The following is a 24,953-nucleotide window of genomic DNA, read 5'->3' as shown; positions in this document are numbered from 1 at the left end:
AAAAGCTTTGATTGAAAACGCAGCGAAAGTGATGACCTAAAAAGCGCCAGAAATATAAACTTACCATGCGATTGTCTTCTAATTGCTTTTGATATAATGGCTGCTCCAAAACTTTAATATTGTTCAGATGAATGGGGTTTTGAAAATTAGAAGTAATAGAAAAAATACTCTTAAAATTCTTGAAACTTGCAGCCCGATTAAGAAATTAAATGCGAAATTGTATGGTATGTGGAGAACTTGACCAATTTATATTAAACTGTTTAAAAGTATGATAACCTACTGACACAAACTGAGTTGCCAAAATTGCATGCATAAAATATCACATTTTTTGTATCGCTACATTACATACTAAACGATGTTGGACTCACTGAAGTGTTACATAAACCATACATACGCACTACCAATTTGATAGTTTCAACGGTCGAAAAGACACTTAAGGATCCTTTTATACAAAAGTCGAGGGAAAGTATAGAGTCGAGTCCAAAGAGTATATACTATAAACACTGTTATGCAGTGTTATTCCGAACTGACTTTATTTTCAAAAAGCTTGGTTATACATAGGCAATTTCACGTGCCGCACGATTTACATGAACTACAAAATCCACGAAGCACTCAGCGTTCGCACGAATGCTCCCAGTGGTATTCCCGGCGAACATTTCATGTTCCTGGCCACAGTTCGCCAGAACAAACACTAAAAGTAAGTAAATTATCTGTTTCTCCCTAATACTTCAAATCATAACTTGCCCGTTGAGACTGGCCGATGGCTGAATATACCAAGAGAAGAACGACTTTGTCAACTCAGTGATTCACTTTTTTCAGATGCGATTCTCTTCTCTAACATAAGAACTCCGTATATTCCAAACAATACTACACGTGGTCAAACAAAATTAAACTTTGCAGAACTATATCACCCAATAGGTTAAAAGATATAAGAAATGTGTCCAAATATATCTTATGTCTATGTAGAATAATTAGAAAGAACTGATGAACTTGTCACTCCTCATGTTGACATGTTTGGTATTTTGAGTCACCATTCCAAGATTATTAGTTAACCCTTTCCACATGAATCGTGAATGTACAGACTTTGAGGTGCGCCGACTGTTGATGGTTAGTATAGCAAGCTCCATAAGCGATATCTGTACAGACTTTGAGGTGCGCCGACTGTTGATGGTTAGCATAGCAAGCTCCATAAGTGATATCTGTACAGACTTTGAGGTGCGCCGACTGTTGATGGTTAGCATAGCAAGCCCCATAAGCGATAAGCGATAGTTGCTTCACTGATTTGTCAATCACTCAATCACCTGATATCTATACTATAAAAACATATTCACAATTTTTTTAATCTTTGAAAATATTTAGATGCATAACATTTGTCGAACGGCCATGACTTTTATGTATAATGATTGTGTGATTTATATGGTTTTCTGAACAGCATATTCTGTGTTTCAGCCTCGTGTGCTGCGAAACGACGCGAGAGGGCTCAACGTCTCCCAGTGACTACACAGAAGGTAGGTGGGGAAACCCAGCAGGCAGAGAGCCAACTCCTAAATCCTTCATACAATTAACAAGCTGGTGTAAAAACCCGTCGTGGCTGCCTCTTGCATGCTATCGTATCTCAGTTGTGTAGATGGTTGTTCATGTCGTCAACAGCAGGGCTGCCTCATGCATGTTATCGTATCTCACTTGAGTAGATGGGTGCTCATGTCAACAGCAGGACTGCCTCTTGCATGCTATCGTATCTCAGTTGTGTAGATGGGTGCTCATGTTGTCAACAGCAGGACTGCCTCTTGCATGCTATCGTATCTCAGTTGTGTAGATGGGTGCTCATGTTGTCAACAGCAGGACTGCCTCTTGAATGCTATCGTATCTCAGTTGTGTAGATGGGTGCTCATGTTAACAACAGGGCTCCCTTTTGCATGCTATCGTATCTCAGTTGTGTAGATGGGTGCTCATGTTGTCAACATCAGGGCTCCCTCTTGCATGCTATCGTATCTCAGTTGTGTAGATGGGTGCTCATGTCGTCAACAACAGGGCTGCCTCATGTATGCTATCGTATCTCAGTGTGTTTTTTTCCAAAAGGACATTTTGAGTCTGATTCGCACGGTTGTTATTACAGCGAGGGGCTAGCCAAGTGTTCAAAACGTTTGCTCGTCTCGGCCAAGGCATACATGTAACTGTGATTCCCCACATGAGAAGAAAGCGTGGAACGTATTTCTGATGTCCTCCGACGTGCTACTCCTCGAATACTGCACATAATAAACGGCATGAAACCATACTCACTCACTCTTTCCCCGTAAGTTGGCATGTACTGTAACTCGTACATAAACGCGTGCCACGGGACGTTGATGGAAATAACCCTTTTCATCTGTGCAGATATTAAACACTGTGTGCGTAAAATCAAAATCATAACCGTCATTATAGCGTTAACATAGTGTGACTGACATTTAATACAATGCCACGGATGTCGAGATATTGTGAGATTAGTAAAGTAGTTTCCGACCTTTTTCTGTCTAGTTTAAACTTCAAGCGAATGACGGCGAATTTTGTTATGCACCCTTGTTACATACATGTAACTGTTTAAGTGTCAGGGAACCAAACTGAAAAATAAATCTGATTAGACTACTCATAAGGATTTACTTTTCCCTACCGTAGAGTTATTGGCGTAAGACTACTGACGTTTACTCCGCAAGAGAAGTTATTTTCAAGTATAGCATATTTCATCGAATGTGTGTCTTTGCGATTTGGCGGGCGCTTGAATCAAAAACTCTGTGCAGATTATTGTGCAGACAATTGTTGTATATATCATGGAACTGTTCTGGGTGAACAATACCTTCCAAATGACGTGCTGGTTTTCTTGGGGAATTAGTCAGCAAAGAGCCAGAGTCACAGGAGACTAATCACAATTGTATTTACAAGAACAATTAACAATTTACAATATCTTAGAAAATAACTGAGGGTGCCACAGAGAGTCGGTACACACTCTGGGCTGAGGGAGAGAGGTCTGCATGGTAAGAGAGTCAAACCCCGTCTCTCTTCTCTCAATCTCTCTGGACCAAGGCTTATATAGCCAAGGTCACCTGACATCTAGTGAGTAATAAATATAAATGTAAACAGTAAATCATAAGTGACATTCTTGCACATCCTGTTCAGGATGGCAGACGGTCGATGTACACAAAAATGGGGATTAAGAAATAGGATTAGCATCTAATAAATAACATCAATTAAATGTTTCAAGGCATATAGATGTCATGGCTCCAGGGTAATGAGCCTTTGCAATTAAATGTTCTTTGACAATGGGTGTCGTAAATCAGTCACCATGACAACTTCCCTCCGTTACGTGAAGCTTGGAGCCATGACATCTACAATGTATATGCACTCAATCAAGGATATATATTGTGTGACTGTTGAATATTGCAACCAGGTATGTTTAATCAAAGCCAGTATATTAATGCCAAAATGTGTCTTTCAAAAATTCAGTTTTATATATGTGCAATATACTCCAAATTACATCTTTAGTCAAGCTAGATCTAGAGTTATTACGTTTACTCCGCAAGAGAAGTTGTTTTCAAGTATAGCATAGTTTATCGAATGTCTGTCTTGGCGATTTGGCGGCGCTAGAATCAAAAACTCTGTGCAGGTTATTGTGCAGACAATTGTCGTATACATGCACGCCCGTTTTGACAAAAAACTGTTGCTGTTTTGGTTTTTTCATGTTAAATTACTTGAATGATCCAAATTCCTGACCATGTAAATGAGTTTCGCAAAAGTAGATTTTAAAAGTGTCCACAACATCAAAATGTGAGTCGACGCCATAATGTAAACAAATTGTGTCAACGTCGGTTTCACATGTGGTAACTCGGCCCAAGTTTCTGTCAATGAAACGCGGTAGAGAAATAATACAACCACCAAAAACATCCACTTAACTTGATGTGAACTATAGTTGACGAGTTAACCAGTGATAGACTGAGTGCATTGTAAAGATCAATTTGCTTTGCTTTTCTTTGAAACAGGGATAATGGCGTTATTATTTCTTTGCTGAAATAGTAAATATCGTTTGTCTAATGTACATGTAACATGTTTGATTGTGCAAGATAATTATTCATAACTATTTATGAATGTATAGACAATGTAATATAAAATATCCTCCGAAAATGGAATATGTTAACATAACACGATATGGTTCGTATTTCCACCTTTGTGCATTTCGTATGAAATGTAATGAAGATTACATTCACAAATGATTGATGTTTAGTGAACTCTTGATTACCGTATGACATTCTATCGCATCATTAATGTTTTTATGCTGTAGCTGCTGTGCTAGAAAAGAGTAATCACGTTGTTGCTGTTGTTGTTATTTTTCAATGGCGTTGCAATCTGCAATTTTATTTGTATAAGCTGAGGACTTAGTCACAAATTCAGGATTGTTACGGCTGTCCTTGATAGGACTATTCCCGATTAAAATGTGTCAAAATCCTAATAAAGATCCTGTGATTCGTGGCAGTAAGTTCACAAATTTGTAAATTACATTTATTTAATCAAGACAAGAAACATATATTGTTCAGGAAGCGTCCCGATTCAACCGTTTCCAGCCGAATTCGTCCCGATTCTCCTGTTGTCAATCCGAACCTGATCCGATTTGTATCTTCCGCTTCGTAAAAAACGACCGAATCTGACCCGACAGCGACCCCATTCTCCCGAATGCCATCAGACAGCGACCCCATTCTCCCGAATGCGACCAGACAGCGACCAGACAGTGAACCGACAAAGACGGTTCGCTTTCGTCAAGATCTGGACGCAATCAGGACTCAATCGACAAGAAACGGCAATGAAATCATTTTCCAAATCATGCCTGTTCATCACGACAGCGTCCCGATCCAAAGGACACTGTCCAGCCAACACAGGATTGTTACGATTTTGTTCCGATAGAGCAAAATCTGTCACGACATAGTCACGATCGCAACCCGACTAGACAAAATGGGTTGAGTTTCCCGAATGTTACGGGACGCACCATACTGTCGGGAGTTCTTGGCCGACCTATCTGGACCTTTCCCGATCCGTATGACTTTGTTACGAACGTTCAGACAATCATATGACATATCAGATCACTGAGATTAGTAATCCGACTTTTTCACTTTTCGTGTCGTAGCGCTGTCTGATCTCACACGGGAGCCATAATCGGCACTGTGTGAACGGAGCCTAATAGACGTTGGGTGATTTCCCGACTGTCGTTTGGAAAGTTGAGTGAGTGAGTGAGTGAGTTAGTGAGTGAGTTTCCAGTAAAATCACATCGGAGACTCGAGAAAAATGCTGCACACATTGTTCCCATGTAGGAAATCGCTCTATTTGACCCAATCCTTTTCCGATTCCAGATCACAATGCTACCTTCAACTCCAATGTTGACCTAAATGCCTGGAATCATCATGAACGTTAAATGGATGCACAGATTAAACAGACTGAACACAAGGGCAGTGGATTTCTACTTGCGTCTTTTTTCATGCTACATTGTAGGACTTATACAAGACACGTGCACCCTCGCGCGCTCGACGCTATCACAAAATTACAGTGTCACGTGGGTTTTTTTCATCAAAAGTATGTAGCTGTTTAGCATACCATTGTTTATGTAGAAAACAAATAAATACTAAGCATTGTCTACTGCAGACATAATCGGGATAACTATCGTAATAGCCTTAAACCAATTTTGTTTGTATGCCCCGCCACACACACACACACTGTAATTGTTTGTCAAATGATATACATGCATGAACGGTGCATGCGCGTGGCGTGTATGGCTTCTTGCTGGATATCAATAAACAGTTTGACAGAACACAAAACACAGCACGCAGATTACTTTACACAGCCAACAGCACATGATACAACACACAGAACACAGAAAACAACACAGAACAAATCACACAGCACGGAACACAGCACACAGCACAGAACACAGAACACAACACAGAACACTTAACACAGCACACTGAACACTGAACACAGAACAGCACACAGCTCAGAATACAGCACACAGCTCAGAATACAGCACACAGCTCAGAACACAGCACACAGCTCAGAATACAGCACACAGCTCAGAATACAGCACACAACACAGAACACAGCACACATCCCACATAACACAGCACAGAACATTTAACACAGCAGAGAACACATAACACAGCACAGAACATTTAACACAGCAGAGAACACATAACACAGCACAGAACATTTAACACAGCAGAGAACACATAACACAGCACAGAACATTTAACGCAGCACAGAACAGAGAACACAGCACAGAACAATGACACAGAACACAGAACAGCACACAGCTCAGAACACAGCACACATCACAGAACACAGAACGCAGCACACATCACACATAACACAACACAGAACACTTCACAGAACACATCTCAGAGCCAAGAACACAGCACACATCACAGAACACAACACATCACATCACACAGCACATCACACAGCACATCACACAACACATCACAAAACACAGAACGCAGAACACATCACACATAACACAGCAGGGAACACATCACAGAACACATCTCAGAGCCAAGAACACAGCACACAGCACAGAACACAACACATCACATCACACATCACATCACACAGCACATCACACAGCACACAACACAGCACACAACACATAACACATCAGGCGGCACATAACACAACACAAAACACAGCACACAGCACAGAGAACACCCATCACAGATGGCAAACTCCTCGATGTCTGCGCCAGGTACATGTAGTCACACACACACACGCCGATGACACAACACGTGACACAACGGAATACACACACCACCAAAAGACAGATTTCCAAAACATCAAGAAGAAAACGCAAATTCACAACACAACTTTGCCGTGAATCTTATCAGTATATAAAAAAAAGAAGAATAGTGACACGTGTTGAAAATCAGAGAATTATGTTCGACTGTGTTTTTTGTTTCTCTTACATTCCGGTGTCGATTATCAAAATCACATGAAGATAAGATATTCATAAATACAAAATTACGTTTGGGGGCCTTTAAGCACCTGATAACTGTTTATCGTATACAATGCTCCCCGAAGACGATGTCTAAAGTCGCGCAAAAGTCGCAACATGTATGCCAGATAACTCTAAGCCAGAGGATCAACACGGAGCAAAGATATTTTGTAGATACCGCGTCATACCAAAAGACGTTAAAAGACGGTACTTGTTGTTACCCTGTCTGGCGTTCGGCATTAAGGGACTTAAACAAGGACTGGTCGGCTCGGAGTCAGTATACTGTGTCTGAGTGGGGTATTCATGTTAAATTGCGGCATGGTATCTCAGTGAGCTAGCACTATAAATCGGCATCATTCCGGACTAGTACAAGCAGCCACACAGACACCCACGTGCGTACACGTCGCTATATAAGTGCAATAATCTTGGACGCGACGTTGAACCCAATTTCACCTCAGTGGACACAATAGGTATTAGATTGACATAATCATAGTGGTATACATGATATATGTTTAAAGTGTGTTCAGAATGGAATGGTATAAAAAATGTTTTCTTGGCACATGATAATGTTTGCAACATATCTGCGCGTATTTTTGTGAGTGTGCATGTTTTATGTAACCTTGAATCATTCTTCTCTATCAGAGTTATCTCCCTGACGTTTAACGCACTGTCAGTGTACTGCTGTAGTCTGACACGTAAGTTGATCAGGCTGTCGAAAAAGTTGTTTTCCTTCCAACGAGAAACTGGGTCCACGTTTCCTGCATAGCGATGTATAAGTAAGTGAAGGCTGCCATGTGATGTATGCTGGGAGCCACAGTGAAGTGTCGGTAAACGTGAAGCAAGTATGATAGCGAGATTTTTGTTACATAGACTTGTCTCCATCACCAGATTCCATGGCTGTGGTTGGAGATAACGCAACTCACCCCGTGTGAGGCCCACTTCTTGAGAGAATTCAACTAGTTTTGAAAAGTTTTTCAACGATTAATATCATGAAAAAAATCAAGACTTTGTCGGATGTGTTAGCTGGACCCAAATGTCATGTAATTGTATCTATACAAAGTCTACCCTATGGTTTGTGTTCGAAGATGAACCTCTATTGCCAGTGTCGTAACTTTAAGTATAATTCTAATTAATCAAACTGCACAGTTTCAAGGCAAATAAACTCTGCTATCAAGTCTCTTTATTTTTTTCGTTCTTAAACATATAAAGACACTCCCAACAATAATGACCTATATAAACAGAGGCCTATATAAACACTGAATGTAAATATCACATATTGCATTAATGCACACTTGTCATGGTGTGGCCATTGCCTCTTATTATGTTGCACTAATGTTCTGCAACCTACCTGTAATATATATCTTTAATTATCGTGTGTATAACTGCACCGCCTCCAATACTGTCTGATCGTCTGCGTTTCCTGCTATAGCTTCATCACTGCCGTTTGTTTCCCTAGTATCAATCTTGTACGGTTCATAATGAACACTATTAATGTGTTTGAACTTTGCAAGTTCTACCCTGTACTATATGCTAATTGCATGTGCTACCTTCAGATTCAGGATAGGAGAACACGACATGAGTTTAGATATTAGGGTAATAGAAAAATAGAAAACAAACATGAATTGAATCAAAGCTAGTAATATGTTTTCACAGCAATGACAACCGACTCATTTGTTATTGTTTTCAAGGAACAAGAGGTATTAGGTGTACACAATTATAGTGGTATACGTGGTTCATGTTCAAGTGCTTTCAAAATGGAATGGCTTAAAACCTGTTTTGTTATGAGGTGATAAGCAACATGTTCAAGCAGTGCAGCACCGTGGCAGCCTGGGCTATAAATAGAAACACTGGTTTCGGATTCCAATTGATGGCATTACCAGTGTTAACACAAAACTTCATAAGATCTCATCATCATAGCATGAAACAAATAAATCACTAAGGAAACAAGAGGTTGTGTATGAATTTATGTCAAACATCTTAATCTAAACCACGATAATATTTTGAAAACGGAAACCTTTATCAGAATTGACATTCAATAGTATGCCCACAAACGTTTTGCTACTCGAATATTTAGCCATTGTTCTGTGTATATGACGACAGCATCTCCAATGATTTGCCATTGTTCTGTGTATATGACGACAGCTGCTCCAGTGTTTTGCCATTGTTCTGTGTATATGACGACAGCTACTCCTGTGATTTGCCATTGTTCTGTGTATATGACAACAACTCCAGTGTTTTGCCATTTTTCTGTGTACATGACGACAGATACTCCAGTGATTTGCCAATGTTATGTGTACATGACGACAGCTACTCCAGTGTTTTGCCATTGTTCTGTGCATATGACGACAGCGTATCCAGTGTTTTGGCATTGTTCTGTGTATATGACGACAGTTACCCTTTGTTTTGCCATTGTTCTGTGTATATGACGACAGCTACTCCCTTGATTTTCCATTGTTCTGTGTATATGACGACTGCTACTCCTTTGATTTTCCATTGTTCTGTGTATATGACGACAGCTACTCCAATGATTTGCCATTGTTCTGTGTATATGACGACAGCTACTCCAAGGATTTGCCATTGTTCTGTGTTTATGACGACATAAACTCTAATGCTTTGCCATTGTTCTGTGTATTCGACGACAGCTACTCCAGTGTTTTGCCATTGTTCTGTGTATATGACGACAGCTACTCAAATGATTTGCCATTGTTCTGTGTAAATGACGACAGCTAATGCAATGATTTGCCATTGTTCTGTGTAAATGACGACAGGCACTACAATGATTTGCCATTTTTCTGTATATATGACGACAGCTACTACAATGATTTGCAGTTGTTCTGTGCATATGACGACAGCTACTCGGGAATCGAATCCGGGTCTCCGGTCTGACGAACGAACGCTTTAGGCACTCGGCTACCACTAGGCTACCCCAAGTTGGAGGTCAAATCAGGAATGTGTGAGTGCTGTTTTTGATGTCACATGTGTCTAATACTAGAGTTGTTAGGGATTTAGCCAGGAGTAAGTGAGTGAGTGTTGTTGTTGATCTCAAATGCGTCTCGAACTGTAGAAGTTAGGGGTTTAGCCAGGAGTAAGTGAGTGAGTGTTGTTGTTGATGTCAAATGTGTCACGAAATGCAGTAGTTTGGGGATTAGCCAGGAGTAAGTCAGTTTAAATTGTTGTTGATGTCAAATGTGTCTCGAACTGCAGTAGTTAGGGGTAGCTCATTAGCAGATGTCCTGGATTATTTTCAGTAAAACTTATCTTAATGTTGAGCAAGTCAAAGGAAAAGTGCCCACACCCTGTACCGAGTTTCGTACAGGTCACTCTGACATCAACAAAACTTAATTTGAAGTCATCTGGCCGAAATCCATACTTTCTTGAAACATCTGATGCCCATTAATGTTTCCACAAATAACTAATATGCATTAACTAAATCTTAATGTCCCAAAGTTCAAACGGGTCAAGCTGACATACAGAGTACTGACGTCGAGTATGCATGTATGCCTCGTCTAACAGGTGTGTTAGTGTGGCGCTATAATGCCATGCTCCTTACAGCACAGATATAGTTTCTTATTCTCTATACCTCCAACATCGGACGACTAAATGTGACAGCAGCAGAGGATTGATGAGTAGAGTAAAAGGTGACCTTTTTATTACAGCATTCTCTATATAGAGGATTAAAAACGCAACCAGCATCCACATACAGATTTTTCTCAGAGAAGCTCTAAAGGATCAAAGGCAAAGCCTCAGTCTCTGATGATGAATAGAATCTAGTTTTTTAACTCACGTTTACAACCTCCACCATATACGATGGAGATGTAATCCAGTTTAGAGCGCTCTATAGTTGGAAGAGGTTTTTTTTCTGATCCCCTCCCCGCTTTGAATAGAAAACGACTTTCAATGGAACAAGTGACTTCAGGCATTTATTTTTTAAAGTAATTAATGTGTGGCAGAAAGGTTTAATTTTTGTTTGACCGTTTTCTTGCTCTTTTTTTTGATAGCTTTGACGTCATGAGCAAAGAAACGTACCTGATGTCCTTATGTCATCAAAAATAACGAAAAGGGATTCTAAACATGGGTCTGGTAAATGCCTCAGGAGCTGGTAATTAGTTGATAATAACAGTGTCTTAATAATATGTTTCTTGTAAACATATTGCACCTGGTTTGAATCTGGAATTAAGAGTTGTAAGTCATCATAGTTATTCCTAAGATCTCAGACAGTTCCATTGTATTACATTTGATGCTTGAGCCTTTTGTGGCTCAATTGGTAATCTTTCATGTGAACATGAGCACCAAAGCGGTTGTGGAGACATAATCTCCGAGGATGAGAGGGTAATGGGTGTTTGATGGACAATATATTTATATTTCACCTTTTTCTTTCTTTTCTTGATAACTTTTGTTCTGCATTTGCTGGTTCGATATGAATTATCTTAGTATCAGCCTGAAAGGGAGAAAATGTTTAAGAGATTAAGAGGTTTTTCAGCAGATTTGGCTTCAGCAGAAAAAAGAATTTAGAGTAAAAGTAAGCTGCCTGGCGACGGTAAAGCTGATGTTTCGTTCTTGTTTTGTTGACGAATTTTTATTTCTGTTTGATAAACAGGGCAGAACTTGGAAGTGGCCATGTGTTGCCCATCCCTGTTTGAACATTTTAAATCTTGAGGACAATCTGCACTTTCATGGTTGTCACCATAACAATGACAAACCATGGGATGTGTGCAGGTTTTCGAACCATGTCCACTTTTTTGACATTTAAAGCATCAGAGTGTATAGGGGACATACACCTCAACTCCGATGTTGGCATAACCAGCTTTAATTGAATTGGGAACAGGTCAACGGGCAAAAGTGAATAAATATGTGTTCGTTTGAACAGTAGTAGATTCATCATCCTTTCTGGTAAAACGTTTGACAGAATTAGCTTGATTTTTGCCCTGGCAATATTGAGACTGCATGTGGCACAGAGACCTGGTTGTCTGCTACGGGTGGATCAAAGGTATATGTTGTGCATTGGACATATAGACCTGGTTGTCTGCTACGGGTGGATCAAAGGTATATGTTGTATATTGGACATATAGACCTTGGTGTCGGGGATGGGTAATAAGTAAGTTCCGTTGCGTGAGACAAGTAGAAGTTATGTACGCATATTATTGATGTTAAGGGGTTAGATCGAGATTAATTAAAGTAAACAAGAAATCTAATCTTTTTTCAAGTTACTTCAATAATAATAATACTCTCAACACGAGACTATTGTGGCAACATATTCGGTATGAAACACGATTCTCTGATGTGGTGCCAAATGGACGCACAGGAATTTTCTGTCAGAGCATTCCAGAGTTGGCTTTTTGTCAAACACGTGAGTCAGGCTAGGCTCGATGTATATCCAGCACCAACGCAGTCTCCTCATAACTGCGGACAGCTGTACAACATCCCTACATGATGGAACTAACAAGCGTTGTATTCATCTTTCTTGTGTCGTTGTGTGGTGTCAGAGATGTACATGCTGATACTAATTTGCCAGCCTTCTCTAGAAAACTAGACACGCCGGACAGAGAGATCAAAGCGTGGAAAGGCACAGTTGCTGATTTGGGGAACGAAATGAGAAACAACTTTGACTTACTGGAATTATCACTGAAAGAAGAACTGACTAACACATTCATCCCTGCCTTGATAACGCCTCTAGTGAAGCAGGCGATTACTGGCATCCTGAAAGAAGAATACATTGGGAACATTGTCCGCGGACGTGTTCTTGATGTAGTTAACAGTCTTAAGTCCAGTTTTCATTATACAAAGACACAACTTCGATCAGTTAAACGCCAGTTAAGACAAGCAACACAGGAAAGAGACTCTTACAAAGAGAGTCTTGGCAAATTACGAGGCGAGCTGACCAAAGACTTTCAGGGAATGCAGCAAAGGGTGAGTACAAGCACTCACACACTTTACACCTTCACCTATATCAGAGCCTGGTATTATTAATCAGAACCAGTCTATTTAATAAGCAAGGAGCCTATCACAAGGTGCTCTATTAATATTCATAAGCCTGTGTGTATTTGTTATCTATCACCTGTTGTTGTCAATGTTAATCTGCTGCTTATCACACCATGTCATGCATATATATATCTCATCACTCGGTTGTTGTCGCTTCAGCTTGATAACTGTGTTAGAATATACATCGAAACGTCGCTATATGGAGAACAACGGATGGTAATGAATTCCATATACTGTAGTGCGAATTACGATGGAGCTATGACTCACACTGACAGGAATGCTTGTAGTAGCGATGCATATGGTGTTGATGTAATGAAGCAAAGAAGTTGTCGACTGTTTGGAAAACATGTTTCAAAAGCAGCAGCTAGCCTGGCTTAATTCCATTTACTCAACAGGCTATTCAACAGACATTCAACAGGCTATTTAGCCGAGCAATTACATGCCTTAAGATCATGCCGTTCTATTTTTCATTTGAAACCATGGAAAAAAAGAGGTAGAGGTATATACGGCATTAACACAGTAAATATACTCTCCCAAAAAAGAAACGCTCAGGTGAACTATAAAAGTTAAATTTAGTTCATGTAAATTGAAACTATGAAATAATTGTTTCCAGCGCAAATCAACACACCACCTGATGAAACATTAACCCTAAACAGGCCATTTTTCAAATGCATGAAGTGGAAAAGGATTACAAAGCGTGATGCACGTTAACAATTGGAAAGTTCTGCTCCAAGATGAGGGGTGTAAAGGAATGTACCCTAGAACATAGCATTCACCTTTTTGTGGTTTTCAGAGTCAATCGATATGCTAAGATTGCGTGCCCTTTACGATGTCTGTAGACTCGGATTCATGACGCCCTGTCAACATAGGGTTTACTGGGCATTACAACATAGGGTTTACAGGGTATGTCAACATAGGATTTACTGGGCATTTCAACATAGGGTTTACAGGGTATGTCAACATAGGGTTTAGTTGCCATGTCAACAAAGCGTTAACTGGACATGTCACCAACATCGGGTTTACTGGGCATGTCAACATAAGGTTTAATGGGCATGTCAACATAGGGTTTACTGGGTATGTCAACATAGTGTTTACTGTGTATGTCAACAAAGGTTTTACTGGGCATGTCAACATAGGGTTTACTGGGCATGTCAACATAGGTTTACTGGGTATGTCAACATATGGTTTACTGGGCATGTCAACATAGTGTTTACTGGGCATGTCAACGTAGGTTTACTGGGTATGTCAACATAGGTTTTACTGGGCATGTCAACATAGGGTTTACTGGGCATGTCAACGTAGTGTTTACTGTGTATGTCAACATAGGTTTTCCTGGGCATGTCAACATAGGGTTTACTGGGCATGTCAACGTAGGTTTACTGGGTATGTCAACATAGGGTTTACTGGGCATGTCAACTTAGGTTTACTGGGTATGTCAACATAGGGTTTACTGGGCATGTCAACATAGGGTTTACTGGGTATGTCAACATAGTGTTTACTGGGCATGTCAACGTAGGTTTACTGGGTATGTCAACATAGGGTTTACTGGGCATGTCAACTTAGGTTTTACTGGGCATGTCAACATAGGGTTTACTGGGCATGTCAACGTAGGTTTACTGGGTATGTCAACATAGGGTTTACTCGGCATGTCAACAAAGAGTTTACTGGGCATGTCAACATAGGTTTTACTGGGCATATCAACATAAGATTTACTGGACATGTAGACATAGGGTTTACTAGGCATGTAGAGATAGGGTTTACTGGGCATGTCAACATAGGGTTTACAGGGCATGTCAACATAGGATTTACAGGGCATGTCAACATAGGGTTTACTGGACATGTAGACATAGGGTTTACTGAGCATGTAGACAAAGGGTTTACTGGGCATGTAGACATGGGGTTTACTGGGCATGTCAACATAGGGTTTACTGGGCATGTAGACATAGGCTTTACTGGGCATGTAGACATAGGGTTTACTGGGCATGTAGACATAGGCTTTACTGGACATGTCCACATAAGATTTACTGGACATGTAGACATAGGGTTTACTGGGCATGTAGAGATAGGGTTTACTGGACATGGCCACATAAGATTTACTGGGCATGTAGACATAGGGTTTACTGGGCATGTCAACATAGGCAACAAAGTCAGAGATAATAATATTCACCAAGCTGCAACAATGGCAGTAAAAAATATCAAATTGATAGCAATGGTAATAGCAATAAAGCCAGAGATAATGATATTCACCAAACTGCAACAATGGTCAAGCTTCCGAAATAGGTCCAAGCTGAAAATAGTGTCTTCACACAACCGCTGGACTTGATGTAATGTGAGGTGAGAGAGGCGTGTTGTTTCCAACACACAGCGTCTAAATACCTCCTTGAAAGTTCCTAACCATTTCGTGTTCGTCTATAGCTGTTCTAGAAGATTCCAGATTGTATCAGAAAGCATCAATATACAGTAATTTCCACACCGCTGCTAACATTATCTGGTAATACATTCCTGACAACAGATTATTATTAAAACACAATGTTATGAATTTCTACTGAATCCTTACATAAACAATGTAACCCATTAACAACATTGCCATATAACACAACCAAAATGAGACCTTGCATCACCATAAACAACATTGCCATATAACACAACCAAATTACAGACTTTGCATCACCATTAATAGCATTGCCATATAACACAACCAATTACAGACCTTGCATGACCATTAACAACATTGCCATATAACACATCTAGAGACCTTGCATCACCATTAACAACATTGCCATATAACACAGCAATTAGATACCTTGCATCACCATTAACAACATTGCCACATAACACAACTAGAGACCATGCACCACCATTAACAACATTGCCTTATAACACAACCAAATAGAGACCTTGCATCACCATTAACAACACTGCCATATAACACAACCAATTAGAGACCTATCATCACCATTAACAATGGCTATTTTACTACTATTTGAATTAAAAGCATGGTTCCGGATATCTTATCTGTACCAGTAAGAACACAGTACATTATCATAAAGGTTAAGTGGTACTTGGTGTAAATATTTGCGACAAAAAAACGCCTTATAACAACACTACATAGTCAAATTGTCGGGAATCACGACATTGGTACAATGTGTGAAGCCAATTTTGGGTGTCCCCAGCCGTGATATTGCTGGAATATTGCTAAAATCAGCGTTAAACCTCACTCACTCACTCCCAGTTCTGCTGATTTTGTCATAATATTTTCTTTGTGTTTGTGTTTGATAAATTGATCTACCAGACTAAAGTGAGCTTTCATTATTACAGATACAGGAACTTGAGAAACGTGATGCGCTGCGTGAGAAACACATCCAAGACTTGACGGAACAAAAACAGAAAGGTTGGATTTCTATAATCTGTTGGCAACATTGTAAACTGTCTTTATCATGAGCATGTGATGATACCAGGTGTTTGCCAATGGGTCAAATAAGGGAATTATGTCGGACATCATTTTTGTCACTGACGTGTCAAATTTGGAAATATCCTCCACATATTTACCATTAAGCTTTTTGAAAGTTGAAACCCTAATCAAACAACAACAAGAGTCAGATTACTGTCTTTGAAATCTAGGCAGAAAGGGCGTGTTTGATTGCACTTCAAAAGTTGTGAAATATAAACACCAAAGGCTGGAGCTGATGGAATATAGACATGATGTATCAGTGTTTCTAAAGGCAGCGAGAAGCGTCATTAAAACTTCTAACACTTTACAGTGGACATGATACATCAGCCCTGTGTTTCTAATGGCGGCGGTTAGCGTCATTAACACTTCTAACACTGTACAGTAGACAAGATACACCAGCCCTGTGTTTCTTATGTCGCGGATAGCGTCATACACACTTCTAATACTGTTCAGTAAACATGATACACCAGTCCTGTGTTATTAGTAGCAGCGAGAAGAGTCATTAACACTTTTAACACTGGTCAGTAGACATGATACACCAGCCCTGTGTTTCTAATGGCGGCGGGAAGCGTCATTAACATTTCTAACACTGTTCAGTAGACGTGATACACCGGCCCTGTGTTTCTGATGGCGTCAGGAAGCTTCATTAACATTTCTAACACTGTACAGTAGACGTGATACACCAGCCCTGTGCTTCATTGACACCTGTATGAATAACTTTTAACGAGAGAACTTTTCTGTCAGTCCCTTGTCATATGCTTCACGACAAGTATCCCGCTGAGAATTATCAGAGATTGAACATGTACAGGCATATATTATTTGCAAAATGAAATACGTCTCTCCATCTTTTGTCTAGTTCTAAAAGCGATGTTAAGTTACTTAAATAAGTCAAATCTCCTCACTGAATCTAATCGCTGACAACTATACCTACATCTGATATCAATCATCTGGAGTATCTCGCTCTTCGCCTACTCGAGTTGCGTGCGCATCATGTCATGACATGTTCAACGCACAGTGATGGAGCAAAAAGAATATTGCGGGTTACCTAATAATTTACAGGAATGTGATTTACTTCGTGCATGTGAGGCGGAAACACTGGCAGTATAGGCTAGGGGCACTCAGAGGTTGACAAACTCCTCTCCTGGCTTATATGCGGCCTTAGACTGAATTCTCTCAATCTGTGACTCACTATTACCACATCTGAGGCATCACTGACCTGCCATGCACGTGCTTTACATATCGTTAATAAAATATACTGTATGTCCGCCTGTAACACTAGCACACGACATACCAAACCGAATCGTTTTGTTTCTGTTTTCATTCATTCACAATCTGTCCTTTTAAGGCATGCCCCGTTATTATTGACTCAAGCTATTTCCGAGGGAAAATTTATACCTGCATGGCAAAATGTTTCTACAGGACGATGATCTCACTGTCTCGCGCTCATTATTGCGGTAAACTTTCTTACAAATGTCTTGCATTTCAGGGTTGAACAGGTTACAAAAATCTACCAGACCAAATGTGACATGTTATTGGCAATTGTATAAAGAAATCAAAATGCATGTACTTTCTACTCAATTGCCCATAAGGCATTATTTCCATTACCAACACATCCCATAGATTTTTGAGAAAACTATTACATACAGTTGAAAAAAAAACTGTTCAAGGGAGATTTTTTTTCCCGATAAGAGCATATGCCACCATATTGTGCGGGCGCTAGCCGTAGGTCAGAACATGCTTATCATGTTCGTGAACACCTGGTGTCATCACTGATTTTCAGTGGTCATTCACATAATTTTGACCGCTATTTTTACCTCTATACAAAATGGAATCTGTTTCGGCGGATAATCTAGATTGGTTATTCTCTAGCATTGACAATTTATCTATTTGCAGTCACGAGTCTAGTTTCATCACTTGGCCTTACCTCGATCAGCTTGATCGTTCGTTCGTGTAAATGTCGAAAAACACATCGTAAAAGCGTGATCTACAGTACAAATTGACAGATTGTTCCTTGAAATGGCACTTCTCCAATGGAGAATTAGGATATAGACACAGAAATTTTGTTTTCGTGTTAAATACACTAGGCCTAGTTGCATGGAATGTTGGCTGCCATTTTCATTTGGAGTTGATTTGGTTTGCCATTAATATAGACAATTTGCTAAACGGTGACATTGATCACCAAATACATTCAGCTTTAAAAGTGCCCGAATAGTACGAATAATTAATTTAACACTGCAATACAGACGTAGGCGTAGATGTCAGTAATTGGGTCCCCAAACCGGAACGAACGTTTTTATGTGTGTAGGGAAGTTGTCGAATGAAAAACGTTCCACGCATGCGCAGTTCTTTATTATGGTCGAAGCCGAAGGCTGTCTGCAGATCAGTATTTTCTTACACAGACAACACAGTGGCGGTGGAACCCGCCTTGTCGAAACATTAAAGTAGAAAAATATTTTGAAGCATAAATGAAAATATTATCAATTGATTATTAATCCAACCTTAGAGTGATAAAGGTGCCTGACATATCTGTGAAAGATATCTTTGTATGACACACGAAGTTAGTGAGTGAGTATGCTTTTAGCATTATTCCAGCAATATCACGGCGAGGCACGCGAAGTAACAAGAATCTGTGACAAGTCATAGACGGAAATTGATCAGCAAATATCCTTCCGCCGCACATGTGGTGGGTGAGTTGGTTTTAACGCCGCTTTAAACATTATTCCAGTTATATCACGGTGCGTCAGCTAAATGTGGGAGGAAAGCCCGAAGTGATGCAGGTCTCAGACGTCTACCACTTCGGTGAAACCCACGAGCACGGGTATGGTGCTGACAAACCTAGAAACATAATCAGGGCGAACCTATAGAAATATAGATTCTGATCATGGATACAGGAGTTATAGCTGTTATATGACAGACGCCGAAATAGCCACACATGATGAAACATTGTCACCTTTTCCGAGTTCCATTTTGAAATAACTCGTCTTCCTGATTGAATTGTCAGAACCGCATTATCAAAGGTTTTCTAACGCCCTGTATATATAGATAAGTATTCTGATAATTGGTCTATAGCAGGTATAGCGACCCTTCCGTCACGCATATTAACACCTGTATAGCTGGCTTACCTACGAAGAGACAAAGAAGAATAAGACACTTTTAGTCCAGTTGAGTAACATTTAGTCCCGTAAATATAGTTATCTTATTTATACAAAGGGACAGACAGACAGACAGACAGGGTTGACCTAGTCGTTTTAGGAGGCACAATTCGCCGTGCAGAGTTGTGTCCCCTAGGCGTGCAAGAAATCTATAATCGAATCACAGCACTATGCAACATTTCGTATTTTCCTCCTATATAAAGCTGACACACCGTGGTATAACCGAAATACTGTTAAAAGCGGCGCAAAATAATAGTCATTCAGGATATCCTTTTTGACGATCCTTTATCGATAAATTGCTAGTATATCAGATAACCAACGACTCTTTAACCCACAGATTTAGTTCCAACGTAACGGACTTAAGTATGCACATGTATTATTGCTGTGTCTGAGTTAAATACCTGGGCGAATTCATCTACAATCAAATTTCATGTTCAGAATTTTTTTTGAAAATAAGCAATACGAAATGTAACAGCGACAAGGCAACACTTCATCACTATGTCAGCGGCCGACATGTTTTACAAATACAACATTCAAAATGGTGGCTACCGTCGCGATAGCTTCGATGCTATGTTTGCTTGTGATAAGGTTGAGGAACTTCTCAGTAGTTCTGGTAATTTCCCGATCAAACCACAAACATGAGTTCATGGTCTGATGGTTCTTAACAAACCAGAATGATGTCTCATGCAGGGCAAGGGCCAGGCATGTCGGGCTCGACCAGTTTAAAAATATGTTCCCATGGTAAAGTGAGAAGAACAGGCTTGCAGTCAAGAGATCGAGTCGTTACAGTGATTGATGTCATGAGCATCGATCCATGCTGAAGACATACTTAATTCGTAGGGCCCCAACGCCCGAATAATCGAACAATTTTGTGACTGTTGTCGCATGGTTGGTTTGGTTGGTTTGTTGTTTAACGCCGCAATATTCCAGCTAACTGACGGCAGTCTGTAAATAATCGAGTCTGGACCAGATAATCCAGTGATTAATATCATGAACATCGATCCACGCAATTAGGATCGATGACATGCATCAACCAAGTAAACGAACCTGACCACCTGACCTCGCTTCTTACGAGAAGCATAGTCGCCTTTTACGCCAAGCAAGGGTTGCTCAAGACCTTATTCTACTCCGGATCTTCACGCGGACACAAGGCTTTGTCGCAGGATAAAGTATAGTCGGTGCCTTTGATCTTTTATCGAAGCATATTAGAATAAAAAAAAACATATTTTACGCACGATTATGAGGTAGATTAATTTAAGCAATGAAGTAGGCTTAATTTTTTACCTCAACATGCAATCTGAAACGAAACATGGTAAGACTGTAGTAAGACTTGTAGATCTAGTATCACTCCACACTGTATTATCCTGAAGTGATCGGCACAAGCAGTCGAGCGCCAAACTATGCCATGATCCTAACCAGACACGTCACACTGACGTCATACCTCGCCCCTTTGCCAGTCCAGGCGTTTCTTGACTGGCAGTGAGATGTGTCACTCGATCGGTTAGGACGTAAACGGTTGGTAAGTTTTCAGTTCGTAGTTCAGAATTTTGTTAGGATATTAAATGAAACAGACATTGTAAATATAGTAAGATTTATGTACAACAGAATACATTTTGAAGGAATCAAGTGCTTGCTTCACACAATGTTTACACCCAAGACGTTTGTTTAGCCTGCCACCGGGGATAAACAATTGTCTGGATGTAAACATTCATACCTCGTTTCAACTGCAAAGCTTGTTTGTTCTATTTTAATCAGTATATTGCAAAAATATGCTTGTAAGTTTCATCCTCTGAACTAATAACAACTAAATCTATTAACAACTGAGACTAAAGACTAGATGATATGAGATTTTTTCTAAATCTGTTCAGTCATAGTGTCGGCAATGTTTTTTCACTCATATGTTTTAAAACTTTGTTCTATGTCATATAATGGCAGAAATCTACTGAAATCCATCCCCACTACAGAACAGGGCCAAATAAATCAGCCTCATTATTTTTACACTCAGCTTTGTTCTAATCCGGAATATCTTATGTGGAAAAAATGTATTTTTGCAGGGCACCAACATTGGTTTTTGAAGGATTGCAAGGAAATGTAGAGTATATAAGGGCAAATGTGCACGATTCTCATTATGTTATGTCTAAGTTAGAACGGACGTTAAATGCGAAAACAAATGGGCGCTTGTCACACTGGCAATCGGCATTTCAGTCTTAAAGACTTAATAGGGCCACATGTTTATTCCTTTCTTTACACAACCAAACACCGCATCAAACATCTTGTAGTGCCGCCGACAGATGACGTGATGGGTGTACTGCCACCATCGCTCGGAATGCTGAATTATGACAGTGTTGCAAAGAGTTTTCCTGACACTGAATTACCACTGTGTTGCACACGCGCTTTGACATGTAGACCTGTTGCTCTTTTACATTTATTGCATCATCATGAAAAGTTTATCACTGAAATATTATTCTGTAGCATTTCGTGTATCGTTGTTTGTAATACTGTGTAGCCCGAGACACCAAACGACGTAAAACGCACCAGTTTCAGAGTCTAGTTAAGAGAGTGTTTGTATTGGGGAGGGTGGGAACTAAAACATCAAGCAAAGTCACTTGGAACAACAAATAATTTACGATAGGTCGCAGCACTCTACATTTAGTAGCCTGTTATCATCAATTGGCAAAAAAGCAATATGGACACAGAGAAACCATCATGACAGTTGTCGATTTGACGATGTATTCACAGACGTTGAAATGCACGAACAATATATTTTCCTCCAGAATTACACTGGTGGGCGTTGATGTGCATTGATTCTCACTGGCAACAAATACCTGAGTATAATTTAAATATACAGTAATAACATAGCAGGCAATGGAAATTAGAAAAGAACGTTCAGTATTTGACCTGTATGTACTATGTAGATTTGCTATTCACAGTATTGATACTCAAACAACAGCTTGTTATTGTTATTGATATTGTGCAAGAACGTACCAACTTGCGGGGACCATTTCATTTTCATAACAATTCCACCCAAGTCAGACCAAAATACTAATCATTCCATAATTGGGAATTAAGGGTAGGTAGCTGATGTAATACCATGTTGTAATGTTCCAATATAATAAATGCACACATTCTGTGTTTCAGTTTATTTGAGATCTGGTCTTTCTTGTGTGTACAGCAAAATAAACTAACATGTTTAGTCCTTAGTCCTCATAATGGTAACATATAAAACCCTTAAAATAGCCTAGTGGATAAAGCATTCGCTCTTCACGGGATTGATTCCCCCACATGGCTACAATGTGTGAAGCCCATGTCTAGTGTTCCCCGCCCAGATATTGCTGGAATATTGCTAAGAACCTGTAAAACCCAACCCAAGTGAAAAGCACATTTTGTGTTTCAGCCTTGAGCGACCCAAATCGGGACCGGAGCCACGGAGAAAGGGCTGCACAGATGACGACAGTGACGACCCGCGGTAGGTGGGAGAACCCAGCAGGTGGTAGATACTGTCACTGTCCAACTTTGTAAGAGATGAGGTCACATCAACATGTAACAAATATAAGCTTGAAATTTCACTCCACAAACCTTCATATGAACTGTCTCTACAATAACAAGCTGATAAATGTAGTCTCTTATTATCCTAATAATTTGAAACAAGTCAATTGTATTGCCAGTACCACCATAAGGCTCAATCCAACAAGCCTGTACAGACGCGCGGCTCAGATGAACAGCAATCTCAATTTTTGTGTTGTATATTTATGATAGTCGTTTGAGTGATTTGTTAGTCGCCAGACTACCTCATATCTATACCTCTTCTAAGATTAATGCTTTTGAAATTGTATTCATCAGTCAAAATTTTAAATACATAAACTTTGTCGAATATCTTGTATGCATAATGCGTATGTGATCTGTATTGTTTTCTGAACAGCATGTTCTGTGTTTCAGCCTCGAGCGACCAGAGTCGGACCACGACGACACCAGTGACGACCACAAAAAAGCCTGCTACACAGGGTAGGTGGGAGAACCCAGCATGTAGAAAGCCCATACTTTAATCCCTCCAACAATTAACAAGCTGGGGTAAAGTCCCATGGGGTTCTGACTTGCTTCTAGCATGTTATCGTATCCCAGTCATGTCGATCGGTGCTCATGTTGTCAACCACTGGACTGTCTGTCTTTATTAGACTCCGCCATCTTATTGCTGGACTACTGCTGAGTGCGGCGTAAAACAACAAACAGACTGACATACTCCAATGTCATGTCTTATAAGATCTATCTAATATTTTCAAACAACAACTGTACTGACAGTATCATCACATAAAGCTCATTTCATCAAACGTTAACACTCTCCAGCCATAAACAGAATAATGTTACAACAACTGGATGTGACAGAAAGATTTTAAACATTGACTACATAATCCTTGATTACATGAACCAGCTGTCGTCCTTCCCCTTGATCCTTGTATTGTCAGCCATGTTGGAAGCGGTTGATGACGTACCGTGTCACGTGTCACCACGTTGAGGTGTGAACAATGTAGATGTATGACGAAGATGTCTGGAAGTGTACAGAGTTTACTTTGTGTTACAGCGACTCCATTACCAGCAGACTGCAACCACCTCTATGTCGCCAGCTGGGCCGGGGACCTGAAGAAGGTGAAGCGGCTCCTGTCTCGGGGCGTGGACGTCAATTGTAGGATGGGGAGCTGGACACCGGTGATGGAGGCAGCAGAGCAGGGACACAGAGATGTGGTGGAGCTCCTGGTGAGTAAAGGGGCCGATGTGTCACTGGTGGACAAGTACGGTTACAACACCCTTCACCTCGCCTGTAGGGGAGGAGACTTCGAGACGGTGAAGTTCGTGCTGTCTCTGAACGTGGTGGACATCGACGCCAGGAACAACGACGGGGAGACGGCGGCCGACGTGGCGAGATCAGAGGGACATCCGCGACTGGTGAATCTTCACATGTCTCGCGCCGCTCAGTGACGTCAGTGTCGTGTTTTTGTAGACGGTGGAGGAGACCCGACATTGACGTCGTGTGCCGCTCACGTCGTCGTGTGTATATATGTCTTTATTTACGTGAAACAGTTTTTGTTTGGAGATGAATAAAACTTGTAAAAACTTTTTCAGACATTTTGTCATTTGTTGTGTTGGGAACTTCGCATGATCAGGAAAGAAAATTGTTAACTGAGTGTAAATAGAGATGATGTGTGATTGGTATGTAAGCACCGCACCTCGTGATATGTTCATGCATGTCGTTATATATTTCTGTGTTAATTTTACGCCATAAGTTTGTAATTAATCGTGAAAAGCACAAAAACCTGTTTGTTTACATCTCGCTGCACTCGGTGACCTCTGACCGAGGCGAGATTCGCCCAGCTGACGTGGC

General features: G+C 40.3%; 1 protein-coding gene across 2 annotated transcripts; it reads left to right on the top strand.

The window, feature by feature from the left end:
- Positions 1–1,447: 1,447 nt before the first annotated feature.
- Positions 1,448–24,659, top strand: LOC139472820 (cyclin-dependent kinase 4 inhibitor C-like). Of its 2 annotated transcripts, none has more exons than XM_071255297.1 (5): positions 1,448–1,508; positions 16,295–16,367; positions 22,974–23,045; positions 23,516–23,581; positions 24,156–24,659. In XM_071255297.1, exons 3-5 carry the CDS (start codon positions 23,024–23,026, stop codon positions 24,548–24,550), a joined length of 483 nt encoding a protein of 160 aa, XP_071111398.1. In that variant the 5' UTR covers positions 1,448–1,508; positions 16,295–16,367; positions 22,974–23,023; the 3' UTR covers positions 24,551–24,659. The 2 variants fall into 2 exon arrangements, with proteins under 2 accessions (XP_071111398.1, XP_071111397.1); XM_071255296.1 differs by lacking the exon at positions 1,448–1,508 and adding an exon at positions 12,385–12,904.
- Positions 24,660–24,953: the final 294 nt, after the last annotated feature.

This window comes from Haliotis cracherodii, unplaced genomic scaffold (genome assembly GCF_022045235.1).
Source record: "Haliotis cracherodii isolate W230 unplaced genomic scaffold, xgHalCrac1.p SCAF_25, whole genome shotgun sequence".
In the NCBI taxonomy this organism is placed as follows: Eukaryota; Metazoa; Mollusca; class Gastropoda; order Lepetellida; family Haliotidae; genus Haliotis; species Haliotis cracherodii.
Note: the sequence above shows the minus strand (reverse complement) of the source record. Positions and strands in the feature narration are given on the sequence as shown.